The 15088-nt window shown below is 44.5% G+C and overlaps 2 protein-coding genes and 1 long non-coding RNA gene across 4 annotated transcripts; 2 read left to right on the plus strand and 1 right to left on the minus strand.

The window, feature by feature from the left end:
• The first annotated feature begins 116 nt into the window (after positions 1-116).
• ddr2a (discoidin domain receptor tyrosine kinase 2a) lies at positions 117-11417 on the plus strand. The gene is made up of 17 exons (XM_061297367.1): positions 117-1037; positions 3445-3561; positions 5992-6094; positions 6365-6596; positions 6699-6846; positions 6965-7067; positions 7473-7656; positions 7730-7970; positions 8121-8186; positions 8324-8460; positions 8536-8698; positions 8780-8985; positions 9064-9191; positions 9486-9683; positions 9787-10021; positions 10189-10338; positions 10523-11417. The coding sequence occupies exons 2-17, from the start codon at positions 3480-3482 to the stop codon at positions 10652-10654; spliced, it is 2508 nt and encodes an 835-aa protein (XP_061153351.1). The 5' UTR covers positions 117-1037; positions 3445-3479; the 3' UTR covers positions 10655-11417.
• Positions 10895-15065, minus strand: LOC133166961 (uncharacterized). The gene is made up of 2 exons (XR_009717883.1): positions 14028-15065; positions 10895-13817 (listed from the first exon to the last, which is right to left on the minus strand). It is a non-coding gene; the product is annotated as an uncharacterized LOC133166961 (long non-coding RNA).
• LOC133166955 (3-keto-steroid reductase/17-beta-hydroxysteroid dehydrogenase 7-like) lies at positions 11490-14009 on the plus strand. 2 transcript variants are annotated; one of them, XM_061297373.1, is made up of 9 exons: positions 11490-11626; positions 12018-12227; positions 12383-12475; positions 12568-12682; positions 12996-13190; positions 13265-13396; positions 13459-13515; positions 13583-13681; positions 13767-14009. In XM_061297373.1, exons 1-9 carry the CDS (start codon positions 11592-11594, stop codon positions 13854-13856), a joined length of 1026 nt encoding a protein of 341 aa, XP_061153357.1. In that variant the 5' UTR covers positions 11490-11591; the 3' UTR covers positions 13857-14009. The 2 variants fall into 2 exon arrangements, with proteins under 2 accessions (XP_061153357.1, XP_061153358.1); XM_061297374.1 differs by having other exon boundaries at positions 11491-11626; positions 13283-13396.
• Positions 15066-15088: the final 23 nt, after the last annotated feature.

A 15088-nucleotide genomic window follows, 5' to 3' on the forward strand; every position in this document is an offset into this window, starting at 1 on the left:
AAAATCGAGAATAGGCATCAGCAATAACATTTCCGTCTGTACTACTCCATTACAATTTCCCCTTTTGCTGTTTTAGGTGTTCACTGATGGTTGAACATCAATTTGTAGCGCCTTTGAGATGTTCAAATTAGTTTCCAGCTTACTGTACGTTACAATTCAGTTCTGGAAACACCGCTGTGTTTCTGCTTTTTGCATTACACTTGGTGTCCTCAGAATCCGATATTCCAGCACGTGGTTTTATGTTTAGGATGAGACAAAGCAACACAGCACCTCCTGTTCTGCTAAGTGCGTTACGACCATTAGACAGACCTCTAATACTCACACCAACATTTTTCTTGTTGATTTTTCTTGTTCTTCTTCTGTGGTGTTTTTAAAGGCGCTTGAACTGCCACCAACGGAATTGACGGTGGCCGGATGTCATTTTAACGTTGAAGTTGAAAACCTTGCAAAGCTTTAACTATGTTTGCCTTTTTTTGGATGAGTCCACTCTTGATGATTTTACAATGCATGATGCCACTGTAAAACGACTCGCTTTCTGTACATCTGCTTTGACCATTTGTATCTGGATTTTGAGTCATAACACACACACACACACACACACACACACTCCAAAAAAAAAAAAAAGCTAGAAAATGCTTGGACGTTTGTTTTTAAATTCTCGTACGGCAGCACAAGCATTACCTTGACGCGCCAGCGGCTGTCAAAAAGAAAGACTCTTTTCAAGGCAGGAAAGAAAGCTTTCTGATGGAGCCTTTCGGATTCGGCCTAAATTGAAACCTTATGTGTGGCATGTGGAATTCTGGGACTTTGGCTGGCTCCCAAGAATCCACAGAATGTGAGGGAATTTTTTTCCCTCTTTCTGCCTCTCTTTCTCCCTCTATTCCCCCCCTCCTTCTTATCCCTCCTCCTATGTGTGCGGTGTTGACTTACATCAGCTCTTGCGAAGGCGCCGCCAAAGTGAGCCAACAAGACGTTTAAGCAAGCCCGATCCCCCGTCACTGGAATATTCTTTGGACAAATGCTCTGAAAGGATAAAAGTAAGTCAAACTTATTTCTCAGTTTCTTGAGGTGTTTTAAGTTCCTGCTTTTGAAGCGGATCAGAGTGTTTAGTAGCTTTTCAATTCAAGTTGGCTGTGATTGAAAGCAGAAGCACAGAATGGTTTCCTCGACTGAACGGAACGATTTTGAGATCGCCGTGCATCTGTGTTTTATTCAGACACACAAATCTCAACTGGGGTGTGAACAAACTAACTTGCAGTCATTCATCAGGTCACACACACAGAAGGACAAATGTGGGATGTAAACCTTAGGGGTACTCTGAAACCTTGATTAGGACTTTTAATGATACAGCACTTTGCAATTTGTAAGTTAATATGGGGAAAAAACATATTTGACAGTTTTGCACAGCATTGTACGACAAACGAATCACAACTCAAAAAGTGCCATAAAAATGTTACACACAGTTGTATAGGTGTGAGTTTTTGAGATTCCCCTTCATCATACACTTTTTTAAATAAAGGGAGAGGGGAAGGTCATGGGGTCAAAGGAAGAAAGCCAGGAAAGTTTTATCAAAGAAAGTAGGTAAGAATAAAACAATTGACAATTAAATATCTTCTTAAATTGCCAGATGAAAATGTGCATTTCAGAGGAACGAAGCGGCCACCTGGTAAGAGCAACAATATGCACTTTTAGAACGATCTTTTTGTGGGCTTTAACTCCAGGCTGAAAAGGAGGTCAATGTGTGGTCATCTATCATGCATACGCAACATACACCTGCATGTGACACCTACATGACACTCACGCAGCACCGATGGACACCAAAGAGCATGTACACTACCTGACAAAATTTCCACTTTGGACTTTTGTTTACGTTGAACCATTGCACTTGTCATCCATATTAGTATTTGCAATTGCAGACTGGGACAACGATACTATGTATATACTTTGAATTGGAGGAATTTGGGGCATATTGCTTAAAGACAAACTAAGATCGAGGCCTGGGAAAACATCCAAAAAGTTGACGTTTGCGTTTTTAGGTGCTCTCCCGTGTACTCTGCTGTGTGTTGAGTCACGTCGAGCTGCACTGACTTATGTAATGATGTTCGTGCGGTCCGTTTATCGGAAAGTCATCAGCATGTGTGTGCCACTTGACAGCCGATTCATCCTTGTGATCCACAAATGTGTGTGTGTGCTGTCTTCCACTTCCTGTACTGGCTGCCTCATGTTTATTTATGCAGAACTTTCCCCCCCCCCCTTTCTTGTTTAGCCTTAATACTCATCGTTCGTTATGTAATATGTCATAAATTGTTATTGTTATTGCTGAGCATGTTCTGGCTCATGGTGTTTGAACTTGGCCCCACAAGTCATGAAAATATAAATCCACTTTTGACGGATATGGGCAGCTGGCCCTGAAAATGAAGCCCAAGTCCTTTTGCAGTTCTTGTCCACTTTTGCTTTTTGGAGCTGGAACATGACTCGTAGTCCAGAAATTGACCTTTGCACTGAAAATAAATTGGAAGGTTGAAAAGCTGGACAGCGGAAACTGCAAAGTGGAACAGCCTAAAAAAAAATTGGCTCTATTTTATATTTATTGGCTTTTTCCACACATAAAAATTCATAAAGCAGATGCTCCCTCTATGTTGATTACTTTTTTTCTTTTTTTTTTCTTTTTGTTTTGGGAAGTTATATCAAGAGTTTTGGGGGGGGAATTATTTTCCCCTCATAAATCAAAACATCGAATAAACAACTGCCATGTACCTTAAAGGCAAATTATAAGTCACATTAAAATGAAAAAAGTTTTAAAATATTTATCTCATTTTTTTTAGGATAGAAAATAAGTACACGATACACTTTTCTATGAGATGACAATTTATTGCAAATTATTAGACCTCACAGACCTCCGCTTATATTATACAGCAGTTCTTTCAACAGTACATTTTATGACACTTGAAGTCTGGACCGCTTCACTGGACATGACACTTCCTATCGGAAACTTGCCCCCATTCACACTCAATGGAAAATTCTCCAGGTCAAGACCCCAAAGCACACAGGGTCCTTTACAGAGCATCGCATAACGTTTTTCTAGACGTCCTATCGTACACAAGCTGCCAGCTGTTTGGCTTTCATTAACTCCGAGGTGGAGGCGAGAGGCGGACAGCTTAACCTGGAAAAGATAGCAAGCGGCCGTAACCTTAGCGGCCGTCCGGAGAGCTTCGCTTAAGCTGAAGGGACACAGGCTGCTCAGTTAGTGGTTAATGTCTTTGTCAATACTGGTCGCACGTCATCTATTTAAGAGAAGGGGGGCAATTTGACGTGTGATATTAATCAGGGCAAGGAAGAAATCAAGTACAAATACTTCATTGCTGTCCTTGGAAAGATTCTTCCAAACTTTTAACCAACGACAAACTCTCAGCATTCACGTGTATTTTTTTTCTGTGTGTCCAGGTCGAGATCCATTCCAATCCAAACACGTGTTTGTGATGAAGCGCCCGCGCCATGTCTGCCTGTCGTTGCTGCTCCTCGTGACCTCTCTCGCATCTGTCAGCTCGCAAGTCAACCCAGGTACGTTCCCGCATCATCATCGCAAGCTTTTGTTCAACACACAGTCCCTTTAACTTTCTATTGAATCTCATTTGACCTCACTTTCCTGTTATTGTGCAGCATGCAAATATCTCGCTATTCGATTGGAGTCTGTGGCTAATGCATACCAGACATTCTGACAGCAGGAAAGTCCATTCAAATAGTTTTTCTCCGCTTGTGCGTGTGTTCAACTCAAAGTTCAACAAGTTCACCAAAAAAAAAGTTTGTTTCCAACCTTGAGGATTTCTTACAATTGTGTGTGTTATAATCTCAACATACTCTAATATATGGAAGCAGGATACTTCCACCTTGAGTTATTTTTTCCCACAGCAGGGAACGAGTCACGGTTGAATTTAATGGAGCCGAAACGGCGAGCCAAGCCAACTTTCCTCTGTTTAAAATTCCCCAGCAATGGCGCTTGTACCATCCCTGTGTTTTCCATCCCGATCCTGAGTGGGCGAGCGTGATTTCACTCTTGAAGAAAAAGAAGTGTGTGGGTGTGTTTGGTGTATCCAAAAAGACAGACCGGCGCTATGGACAAAATTGTTTGGATGATCTTAAATGTTGGATCATGCCTCCGCGTTTAACGGTTACTCCACGTATATTTATATTTTGCAGACATGCGGTGTGCGCGCGTGAATGTATTTGGCGCTACGAGTTGCCAGAGTGAACAAGTCTACCTTTCAGAAACCCAAAGGATGGGGAGAAGGTGGTTTGCTCTCTCTGGGGCTCTGTAACACAAAGCTGGTGTTTTTCCACCTTCTCCTGGGCTTGATATTTTTAGATGCTGCGGTGGCCTGAACGTGAAACCTGATGGGCAGTGTGTGTGTGTTTAGGGTGGGAGGTCGATGCGCGGATGCGTGTAAATGACTAGCCGCGCTGCTCACCTCAGGGGTCACCTCTGAGTGGCTCGGGTAGAAAAATAAACAGAGCAAGAAACAACATTTGGACGGGCCTCGTTTTGACATCCGTTAACTCGCTCCGCATGGTGGATGTCCCTAATGGCCGACATTCAGACCTGGATGTCTAATCTCAGCCAAGTTCAACTTTGTGAGGCGAGGTTTCCTACTTTTGTCTTTATCTCAATTATTAAGCACCCCAAAGTCTAGTGATGGTGTTCATTAGCATATTTTCTGTCAACTTGGGTTTTGTTTGTTTTCGTCTTTTGATTATTTGGCCTGCAAACCACTAATAGCATGAGAATATTAGAAGAGTCCAGTGGTTTGGTTTGATGTGGCTTGTTTCTAACTAAAGCAGTCTGGGGTAGTGTGGGGCGGGGATGCAAGATCATTGAGTCCAAGATGAAAAAGTTTGGTCAAGTCTGCAACATCTGGAAGTGGTTCAGGGTGTGCGTCTATCGCCTCATCAGTGAAGGCTACGAAAATCCTCTCGGCTTTCCACGTTGAGAAAATATTTGGATGAGATCAGCGTAGAAAGAAATAGGGGGACAGAGGAGACCTTGAGTTCTGCTGTTGCTGGCATCTTCTCAAAGGAGACCAGGTTCTTGCTCTCTCTCATTCGCCTCGCAACTTCCGCCTGACGTTCAGGAGATGGTCGTGACTTGTCACTCGCTGGCACGCGCACACACACACACACCCTGACTCTTTCATTGCAAATAAGGTTACCTGGCGGTCACATCCTGTCAGGTGGACTCGGTCAACGAGCACCGAGGGAAAAATTCTTGAGCCAGTAGTCAGTTAATTTAAAGTGCGTGAGTCAGTTTACATGCCATGTGAGAAAATCCGTTTGTTACTCACTCAGTGGAGAGGTAGACTGCCTCGCAGTTCTGAGATTCCACGTTTGAACCCCGGGTCCAGTCTTCCTGTGTGGATTTTGTACGTAGAACAAGCAAGACCTTAAATCCCCTTGAGTTTCGGCAGGAGACGAGAAGAGACCACACAAGAGTAGATGAGGTGGCGTGCAGGAAACAGACGCTATATCCACCGCAATGCGGAGGCGTGATTGGCTCCAAGCGGCCGACTTGACCTCATGCAGCTACGCGCACGCCATCATACAAGGCCTCGTTTCGATTGGCACACGCACATATACACACGTGGTGATTCCGGTTTATTATTTCAATAACACCGTTGGGGCCCTTTCACGCCTTCCGTCCAACAATATATTTTTTTTTTCCCAACCGCTGTGCAATATGTGTTTTGTCAAGCAAAAGCAATACAATGGATGCTGGTTGTTTTCCAAGTTGATAATTACTTACAATAGCCACAACTTTTACAATGTTCTCCATTGGGGAAATCCCCCCCCACCCCCACCACAACCCCCTCGCTGAGTAAACAATCAGTGAATGATCATGTGGCCTGCATAACCGGAGACAGGGCTAACTTTTATATTTGTCATCAATTTTGTATGTCTGTATTTACTGAAATATGATCTGTGTGTGTGTGTGTACTTTAGGTGTGTGTCGGTACCCCTTGGGAATGTCTGGCGGGCAGATTCAGGATGAGGACATCTCCGCCTCTAGCCAGTGGTCCGAATCCACCGCTGCTCGATATGGCAGGTAGGGGGTCTCACACGTACACAATTATAGGTATTGACCAAAAATAAGAATCATATTTGAGTGTTTTAGGTTTATTATTCCATAGATTAAATTTATTATTTAAAAAATAATATCAATATTCTCAATATTCATGTACATTTGTAAATAATAGTATATTACTGCATTAAATTTTTTCAACAATTATTGAATCAAATAGGGAATTTGTACTGTTTTTAAGCTGTTAAATCTAACATGAACCTTAAAAGTCTAACACCAACATCCGCTTCCTAGGTTGGACTTTGAAGAGGGTGACGGCGCTTGGTGTCCGGAGATCACGGTGGAGCCAGACAACCTGAAGGAGTTCCTGCAGATTGACTTGCGCTCGCTCCATTTCATCACCCTGGTGGGCACTCAGGGTCGCCACGCCGGTGGCATTGGAAACGAGTTTGCGCAAATGTACAAGATCAAGTACAGCCGCGATGGCAGTCGCTGGATCTCGTGGAGAAACCGGCAGGGCAAGCAGGTGCAAAGAAGTTATTTTACTCTATATATTTGAATATAACCTTTAAGTTAATCCGCTGATTAACAACAACTACAAGACAAGAAGGACGTTTGTCGTACGCAGGTGATCGAGGCTAACAGGAACGCCTACGACATCGTGCTGAAAGACCTGGAGCCCCCTGTCATCGCCCGATTCGTGCGCTTCATGCCCGTTACGGACCACTCCATGAACGTCTGCATGAGAGTGGAGCTGTACGGCTGCGAATGGCTCGGTAAGAAGAAAACAAACCACAAAAATCAGGCTTGCCAAATCATGAGGTTATTGAACCTCTTCAACTTGACAGACTAAGTGTGCAGTGCAGGAAAATGATGATCATCTTTGATTGACAGATGGTCTGGTGTCATACAACGCTCCAGCGGGCCAGCAGATGAATTTACCCGAGCACGTCGTCTATCTCAATGACTCTGTCTACGACGGCGCCATCATCCACAGGTCCGTGTGTGTGTGCTCCCTCTCATCGGCAACTGCCTGAAACTTTCCCTCGTCGTCCCTCTGTTGTTGTTGTTGTCACCCGGTTGCCATGGTGACAGCAAAGAGACAGTGGCGAGAGGGTTCCAGGTGGCAAAGCCTCCTCATAGGAACAACTGAGTCAGCCTGCAAAGGAATGACATTATAATTGTTTGTATTATAGCATTGTGAGTGAATAATGTCCTCCATGACACGGGCCTCCAATGGGCCAAGTTACACATAGCTGAGCTGAGTTGCTTGCTCGATGCCGCCACCTAGTGGTGGTAGCAATCACTTTTGCAGGGAACATTTGGAAGAAATGTTTCAGTCCTGCAAGGACCTTATTATATTTATTTAATATTTATTTTGTCCGTCCTGTCGCTCTCTTAGCATGACAGAAGGCTTGGGTCAGCTGACGGACGGCGTGTGCGGCCTGGACGATTTCATAGACAGCCACGTGTACAACGTGTGGCCCGGCTACGACTACGTGGGCTGGAGCAACCAAAGCTTCCCCGGCGGATACGTGGAGATCATGTTTGAGTTCGACCGCATACGGAACTTCACCACGATGATGGTGAGAACATCCCACCATTTGTGCTCCTTCCAAGCGAGAATATAAAATAGTCATAGTCGTCCTGCCATTCCAGGTTCACTGCAACAACATGTTCACGCACAACGTCAAGGCCTTCCAGCAAGTGGTCTGCTACTTCCGCTCTGAGATGGACTGGGAGCCCACGCCTCTCACCTTCAGCCCCACGCTGGACGACGAAGACCCCGGCGCACGTTTCATCCCTATCGCGCTTGCCAATCACATGGCCAGCGCCATCAAGTGCCAGTTTTACTTTGCAGACATCTGGTTGTTGTTCAGCGAGATCACCTTCCAGTCAGGTACAATATATAAATAGTCCACGATTAGTCCAAAACTAAAGGCCCACACGTGAGCATTCAATAAAGAATTGCTCAACCAACTGTTGCTAAGCAAACCAGCAGCACACAAACTGTCCCTTTAGAAGACTTAATGTGCGAATTGTTTTTTAGACACAGCCATGTATAACACAACGCTGACTCCTCCCAAGACAGGACTTCCGCCCATCATCCAGCCAGGTCAGTGAGCATCAAAATCTGTGATTGACTTGCAAATAATAAAATGATGAATATCGTTAGTGTGAGAGCAATTAAGTTAGCAGTTAGCGTTTATGCATCCTTGTGCATTTCAAACATCTCCCCGTTCCCCTCCCCAGAGGACGACCCCACCCATAAAGTGGACGACAGCACGACACGCATTCTGATTGGCTGCCTGGTGGCTATCATTTTCATCCTGGTGGCCATCATCGTCATCATCCTGTGGAGGCAGGTGTGGCAGAAGATGTTGGAGAAGGTCAGTCACTCGCCAAATAAAATGACTGCAAGAGCAGCACACGATAAATAACACTGAGTCCGTTTGCCAACATAGAGCGAGACTTTCATCTACAGTCACAACCAGTCGAGCAGCGCCACCAGTGAACAAGAGTCCAGTTCTACTTACGAGCGCATCTTCCCGCTGGGACCAGATTACCAGGAGCCCTCGCGGCTTATCTGCAAGTTGCCTGAGTTGGCACAGAACTCGGAGGAACCTGGTAACAGACACGCCCGACAAAAAAAAAAAAAAAAAAAAATTTTTGAGGGGGGGATAAGCATCTATCATTGCTGTGCTCCAGCTTCCAGCAGCACGGCGGCCCAGGACGGCGTCCCCCACTACGCCGAGGCGGACATTGTCACCCTGCAAGGCGTAACCGGCGGCAACACGTACGCCATCCCGGCGCTCGCCATGGACTTGCTTTCCGGGAAGGACGTAGCGGTTGAGGAGTTCCCGCGGAAGCTGCTCACCTTCAAAGAGAAGCTAGGAGAGGGCCAGTTTGGAGAGGTCGGCGATTATCGCCGGACTTTGAATCAGGAGAGCCGCAAAAATGCCAAATGATTAAATAGCTCTTCTTGTTTTTAGGTGCATCTATGTGAGGCAGAGGGAATGCAGGAGTTTATGAATAAAGAGTTTCTATTTGACGTGCCAGAAGAGGCCACGGTTTTAGTGGCAGTGAAAATGCTACGGTCAGATGCCAACAAAAACGCAAGGTAAGGAGTCGCAACTTTCAATAATATACAAACGTATTGCTTTGGCGCCGCCTTGTGGCCTCACGGTGTAATGGAACAATTATGAAATGAAAGAGGGGGGGCTTCAGTCTTAAATTACTTCCAGATTTTCACAATTCACAACAGGACACCAATATCACGTTTCACCTTTATTTTTATGATGCATCATACTTAAAAGAAAAAAATACTTTGAGGAACGAAATGACCCACAACCTGCATTCATTATATTACCTGTATCTAATTATGTCTCTGAACGTCCTTCTGCACCTTCCTTAGGAATGACTTCCTAAAAGAGATTAAGATCATGTCTCGCCTGAAGGACCCCAACATCGTCCGCCTGCTGGCCGTGTGCATCTACAGCGACCCTCTGTGCATGATCACAGAGTACATGGAGAACGGAGACCTCAACCAGTTTTTGTCCCGCCGTGAGCCAGAGGGACAGTTGGCACTACTCAGCAACTCGCCCACAGTCAGGTAAACGCAAAAAGATATTTTTATTACTTACATCCCGTTTCAATAACTTGCCACAGATCATGAGTGACTAAATGATTTTTTTCTTCGCTCCTTCTTCTTCCAGTTTCGACAACCTGTGCTACATGGCCGCCCAGGTAGCGTCAGGCATGAAGTATCTCTCCTCACTTAATTTTGTGCACCGAGATCTGGCCACGCGCAACTGCCTGGTGGGCAAGAACTTCACCATCAAGATAGCCGACTTCGGCATGAGCAGGAACCTGTACAGTGGCGACTACTACCGCATCCAAGGTCGAGCGGTGTTGCCCATCCGCTGGATGTCTTGGGAGAGCATCCTGCTGGTGAGGACAATTTCAAACTCCAACATCTTTAGAACAGACTAGAGCTTATTTTTGAGTTAAACTGAATTATTAACATCAAAAGAGCAATACTGCCACCTAGTGGTGGGTAGTAGTATTGTTTTTATTGGATAGATCATTTGAAGAAAACCATGTATTTCCTCACGCAGGGAAAGTTTACGACGGCGAGCGACGTGTGGGCCTTCGCGGTCACCCTGTGGGAGATCTTGAACTTCTGCAAGGAGCAGCCCTACTCGCAGCTGACAGACGAGCAAGTCATTGAAAACACGGGAGAGTTCTTCAGAGATCAGAAAAGACAAGTGAGCTCATATTATTTTTTCATTTTACTTTTGTAAACAGCGAATAAAGTTGAGTTAAATTAGACATTACCAAATCTGGTCACACTGCTTATCTATTACAAATATTGCAGCTCTGCTTACCATCAGGTTTTCACATGATCATGGTTCTGCTTGAAAATGTCAAATGTCTTCATTTATTTGACAGATCTACCTGCCACAGCCGGTGCTGTGCCCAGACTCGCTCTACAAGGTCATGCTGGGTTGCTGGAGGAGGAACACCAAGGAAAGACCGTCTTTCCAGGAAATACACAGAGCCCTCCTGGAAATACAATCATAGAGCCACCGCGACGTTTCACGCCGATGACCGTGTGTCCGACGTGATCCAGGCTTTTAAGCTACGTTTGGAGAACACTGTGCGGCGGACGTACGTGCTACGGACCGACCAGAGACACTCGTCCACAAATTCTTACAACAAAACACAACACACTGCATGGTTGTGCTACTTCAGTTTAACTGTAGCAAGTGGCATTCTGCACTTTTCATGTTGTATGTTAAAATATGAAGTTGTAATGTCACATTATTTTTTTTTGTGTTATTGTTTGGAAGACTGCTTGAATGTAGGGGGGGGGGGGAGTGCACCAGATTTCAAGTGTTTCATCTCAGTCTCCTCGTCGAATAAGAAGGAAATGTCACCTCTTTCTTTTTGTGCTGTGTAAAGACAACCAGTATTTTGTACTCATATTTATATACTGTGTGTAGATATTTGACTGTTTGTGTGATTGGTGTAATTGTGTATGAATATGCTCCTTTTTTCCATATTTTTTCTTGGATTAGTGATTGAAACAAAAGTGGGTGGATGGATCGTGCAAGATGTGGAAAGTAGAGTTGTTGGATAGTGTACGCGTTGTCATGGAAACGGTGGCAAGGTGCGGTACGGGTGCCGAAAGGGGTCAGGGATGTATATGTTCAATAAGAGATCAAACGGGGTGAAGTGGAGACATATTTAGTGATTTTGTACAGTATTATAGTAAAAATTGTTTATGTACTGTACTTGTTAACGAACGTTGTACATTGATTATAAAATAAAACAGTGAATTCCATCCCGTGCGCTTTCGTGATCCTATTGGCTGCCATGCCTGCTGTATCCAATCACAGGACAGCGAGGGCGGGTCAAGTATGACTCCATGGTGAGTTCAAAAACGTAGTTTTCTTCACTGAGAGAAGTAGTCGTGCTAAATATGCTACTTGGCTTCGTTTAGTGAGGTAGAGAAAAGATGAATAAGGTTGTTTTGGTGACGGGAGCCAACAGGTAAAAGCGCTTGTTTGCTGTGGAATGCCGTGAGTGGTCAGGCAGTTGTTATAATTCGTATTAAAGACATTATATGTAATGCACGATGCGATAAATACATCTTGTTTTACTTTGTTTATAACAATCCGGACTAGCATTGCAGTGTGCTAGAAAAACTACGGTGGCCAAAAAAGGTCAAACCGACGATACACGACTTTTTCCTCCCCTACGTAGGTATTTAGAGGAAAGACAATTACTTGGCTTATATATGTTTAAAATATACTGAATAATTTGGCAAAAGCAGACCCACAGTTTTATATTTATGCTTGTGCAAAAAAAATCTACTTTAGTGCACTCACCAAATATTTGCACTTCATTACTTCCCACCACTGTTTGGTTTTCCCCACCGCAGTGGCATCGGCCTGGCTCTGTGTCAGCGTCTCCTCAGCTGCCAGGATGCAGAAGGACTCCACTTGTGTCTGGCCTGTCGGAACATGCGTCGGGCTGAAGCCGCCCGCTCTGCCCTGCTCGCTTCCCACTCTGCGGCCCAGGTGACGCTGCTGCAAATGGACACCAGCAGCATCAGCTCGGTTCTCACTGCTGCACGGGAGCTCCAACTCAGGTGGATGGATAAAAACACTCAAGTGCAAAGTCAACATTCCTTATTTAACTATTTTATATGTGGCCAATCATCATAATATGACATTATATACACATTTCAGTGAACATAATGTATGGGACTGATATACAAACCACAGTAAACTTTGTCTCCTGCAGGTTTAACCGGCTGGATTATGTCTATCTAAATGCGGGCATCATGCCGAACCCACAGTTTGACCTCAAGGCTTTCTTCGAAGGCCTCTTTTCCAGGTACAACGCATTTTTAACACCCCTCTGCATATCCTAGCCTCTTTTGTAATATGAGGTTTAAATCCCAGTACTGTATTTTTATTTTTTTGCAGCAATGTCATCACCATGTTGACAACTGGCGAGGGCATCCTGACCCAGAAGGATGGCATCACTCCAGATGGCTTGCAGGAAGTATTCGCCGTCAACCTCTTTGGTCACTTCCTGCTTGTGAGTTTGTCCGTCCCTGTCAGGCTGGAGTAGAAAGACGTGTTGACATTGGTTTCTTTGCAGAGGGAGCAACTCTTGAGGTCACTTTAGCAGAATGCAGGCTACACTGGATATGTCGGTTACTTGAGCAACAATACTCATTAAAAATGAATAGCTTGATTGTCCCTGATGGAAGGTCACGGGCACCTTTATAGTCTGACAACAGCAGCCGAATAAATACTAGCCCACAACCGCTTTTGATTTTTGAAGCCTTGTGTTGTGATCATTTAAAAATGTACGAAAGGAATCAAAAGTGAGGTGCGTTTCTTTTCAGATCAGGGAGCTGGAGCCGATTCTTTGCCAAGCAGGTCGGACCTCTCAGCTCATCTGGACGTCCTCCAGTAACGCTCGCCGCTCGGCTTTTAGCCTGGAAGACGTCCAGCACCGCAAAGGCCGCGAACCGTACAGCTCGTCCAAATATGCTTCGGACAGTCTCAGTCTGGCGATTAACACTCATTACAATAAACAGGTTAGTTGTAACAAAAGACTTTTTTTTTTTTAGGACATTTAAGGTTGAGCTTTACCTTTACTTATTTGGGTTAGCTGACTTGTGCTCACCAGGGCTTATACTCATCTGTGATTTGTCCCGGTTTTGTGATGACCAACCTGACCTACGGCATCCTGCCTTCCTTCCCAGCATTCCTCTGGACCCTATTTTTGCCTCTCCTATGGCTGGTGAGTGACGTAAAAACTCTACTGATGTCATTCACCCCAATACATTTTCTCTTTGTCATCAGATCAGAGTGTTTATCAATACGTTCACCCTGACACCTTACAATGGAGCTGAAGCTTTGGTAAGAAGAAGCACGTTGCAAAAAAAGATGCTGCGGGACGCTTATACATGTCCTTCTGCTTTTGTAGATTTGGCTTTTTAATCGAAAACCTGAAATGTTGGACCCACGGGCCAAATACCACAGTTTAACATCTGGCCTCGGTCATTGCTACACTCAACCACGGCAGGTATGCCTGATAAATGTTTCCATTTGGAATGAGCATCCTCTCTGGGATAGTTGAAACAATGTAGCACATTGGATCCTCTTTGCAGATGGATGTCGACTTGGACACGTCGGAGGAGCTCTATGACCAGCTGCTGCAGCTGGAACGGGAAGTGAGGAGGAAGCATATCACATCTTAACCACTGGCGTAATATGTTGTCAGTGAATTATTTTAGCATCTTCTGAGGCACGTAAAAATCATATTCATGTTTTAACATTGACACACAAGTGTAAAAAGAAGTTAAGCACCGTTGATTGCACGAAACAATAAAACACCTAACCTGGAATCTGAATGGTTTTAGTCTTCTCACCTCCTTGTTGGACCTAAATGTCAAGAATCAAATGTTTCTCTTCCTTCCTTGAAGATGGCTGACATGTGAGGTTGTCAAATCCATAACGCTCGGGACAAAAGGCGTCAGATTCCAACAGCAGGCTCTCGGTGTCGTCCCCAAAGCGGACATAGGTGCTGCGAGTGTGCACGTCCGCAACATCAGGCAATGCCGGCTGCTGTGTCCCGGCGTTCTCGCTTTGACTCTCCTCCAGCCAGCTAAGTTTCGGGTTGGAAAAAGCCCACACCATTCCGCAGAAGTACAAGAAAAAAGTTCCCATGACTAAAATCATGAGCGCGTATGACTCCATTATGGCCTTGGTGACAATGGATGTCATGACTGATGGGGCGCCGGGATGCTGCGGTGCGTTTAGGTGATGTGAGGGTGGGAGACGCTCTGTGGGCTGGACCAACGTTCAGACAATCTGTCAGTGCTGATAACATGGACTTTTTAGAAATCATAAGGTCGTGTGAGCTATGTATATTTTATATGTTGTATCTTTCTTTGTCTGTAAAATATAGCCATCCATCCATTAAGACTTAACTATTATTATTTGACAAGCTCATACGCTCATATTTTTTTTTTTATTTAAATGGTAATGACTGGTGGTAGTGGGGGGTTGTTTTTAAATAAATTAATTAATTAATTAATTAATTAAAATAAATTCTAAATGTGCAGGTACTTAGACTTACACGCTTGGACAAATAACAAAAAAACTTTTACATTATGAACCTTTTACCATTTTTTACTTTTGATTTGTACTTTGTCGAAAGTGCCGTCGTCACTTGGGTGATTACACAAATCATGTGAGCACATTATTATTTCTCATTTTGACACAAAGCTGGCCGATGTTGTGAATTAAAGGCATGACGAGTTTTTTTAAAGACTCAAAAACGAGAGTAAATTATGTTAAAGCGCGCGTGCACGACTTCCCCAGGCGAACCACACGAGTTACTGTTGCATTCTGGGTAAAGTAGTTTTTAAGGGCGTTCGACCCCACTGCTAGAAGTCCCCAACGGACTACACCCCCCAACCGCGACTCT

The sequence above is a fragment of the Syngnathus typhle genome, linkage group LG14 (genome assembly GCF_033458585.1).
Source record: "Syngnathus typhle isolate RoL2023-S1 ecotype Sweden linkage group LG14, RoL_Styp_1.0, whole genome shotgun sequence".
Classification (NCBI taxonomy): domain Eukaryota; kingdom Metazoa; phylum Chordata; class Actinopteri; order Syngnathiformes; family Syngnathidae; genus Syngnathus; species Syngnathus typhle.

Coding starts and splice junctions, on each gene's coding strand:
- ddr2a (XM_061297367.1), top strand. CDS start 3,480: ATGAAGCGCCCGCGCCATGTCTGCCTGTCGTTGCTGCTCCTCGTGACC. Junction 6,597..6,698: donor GAAACCGGCAGGGCAAGCAG/GTGCAAAGAAGT, acceptor TGTCGTACGCAG/GTGATCGAGGCTAACAGGAA. Junction 10,339..10,522: donor TCAGAGATCAGAAAAGACAA/GTGAGCTCATAT, acceptor TTTATTTGACAG/ATCTACCTGCCACAGCCGGT.
- LOC133166955 (XM_061297373.1), top strand. CDS start 11,592: ATGAATAAGGTTGTTTTGGTGACGGGAGCCAACAG. Junction 12,228..12,382: donor GCACGGGAGCTCCAACTCAG/GTGGATGGATAA, acceptor TGTCTCCTGCAG/GTTTAACCGGCTGGATTATG. Junction 12,476..12,567: donor TTCGAAGGCCTCTTTTCCAG/GTACAACGCATT, acceptor ATTTTTTTGCAG/CAATGTCATCACCATGTTGA.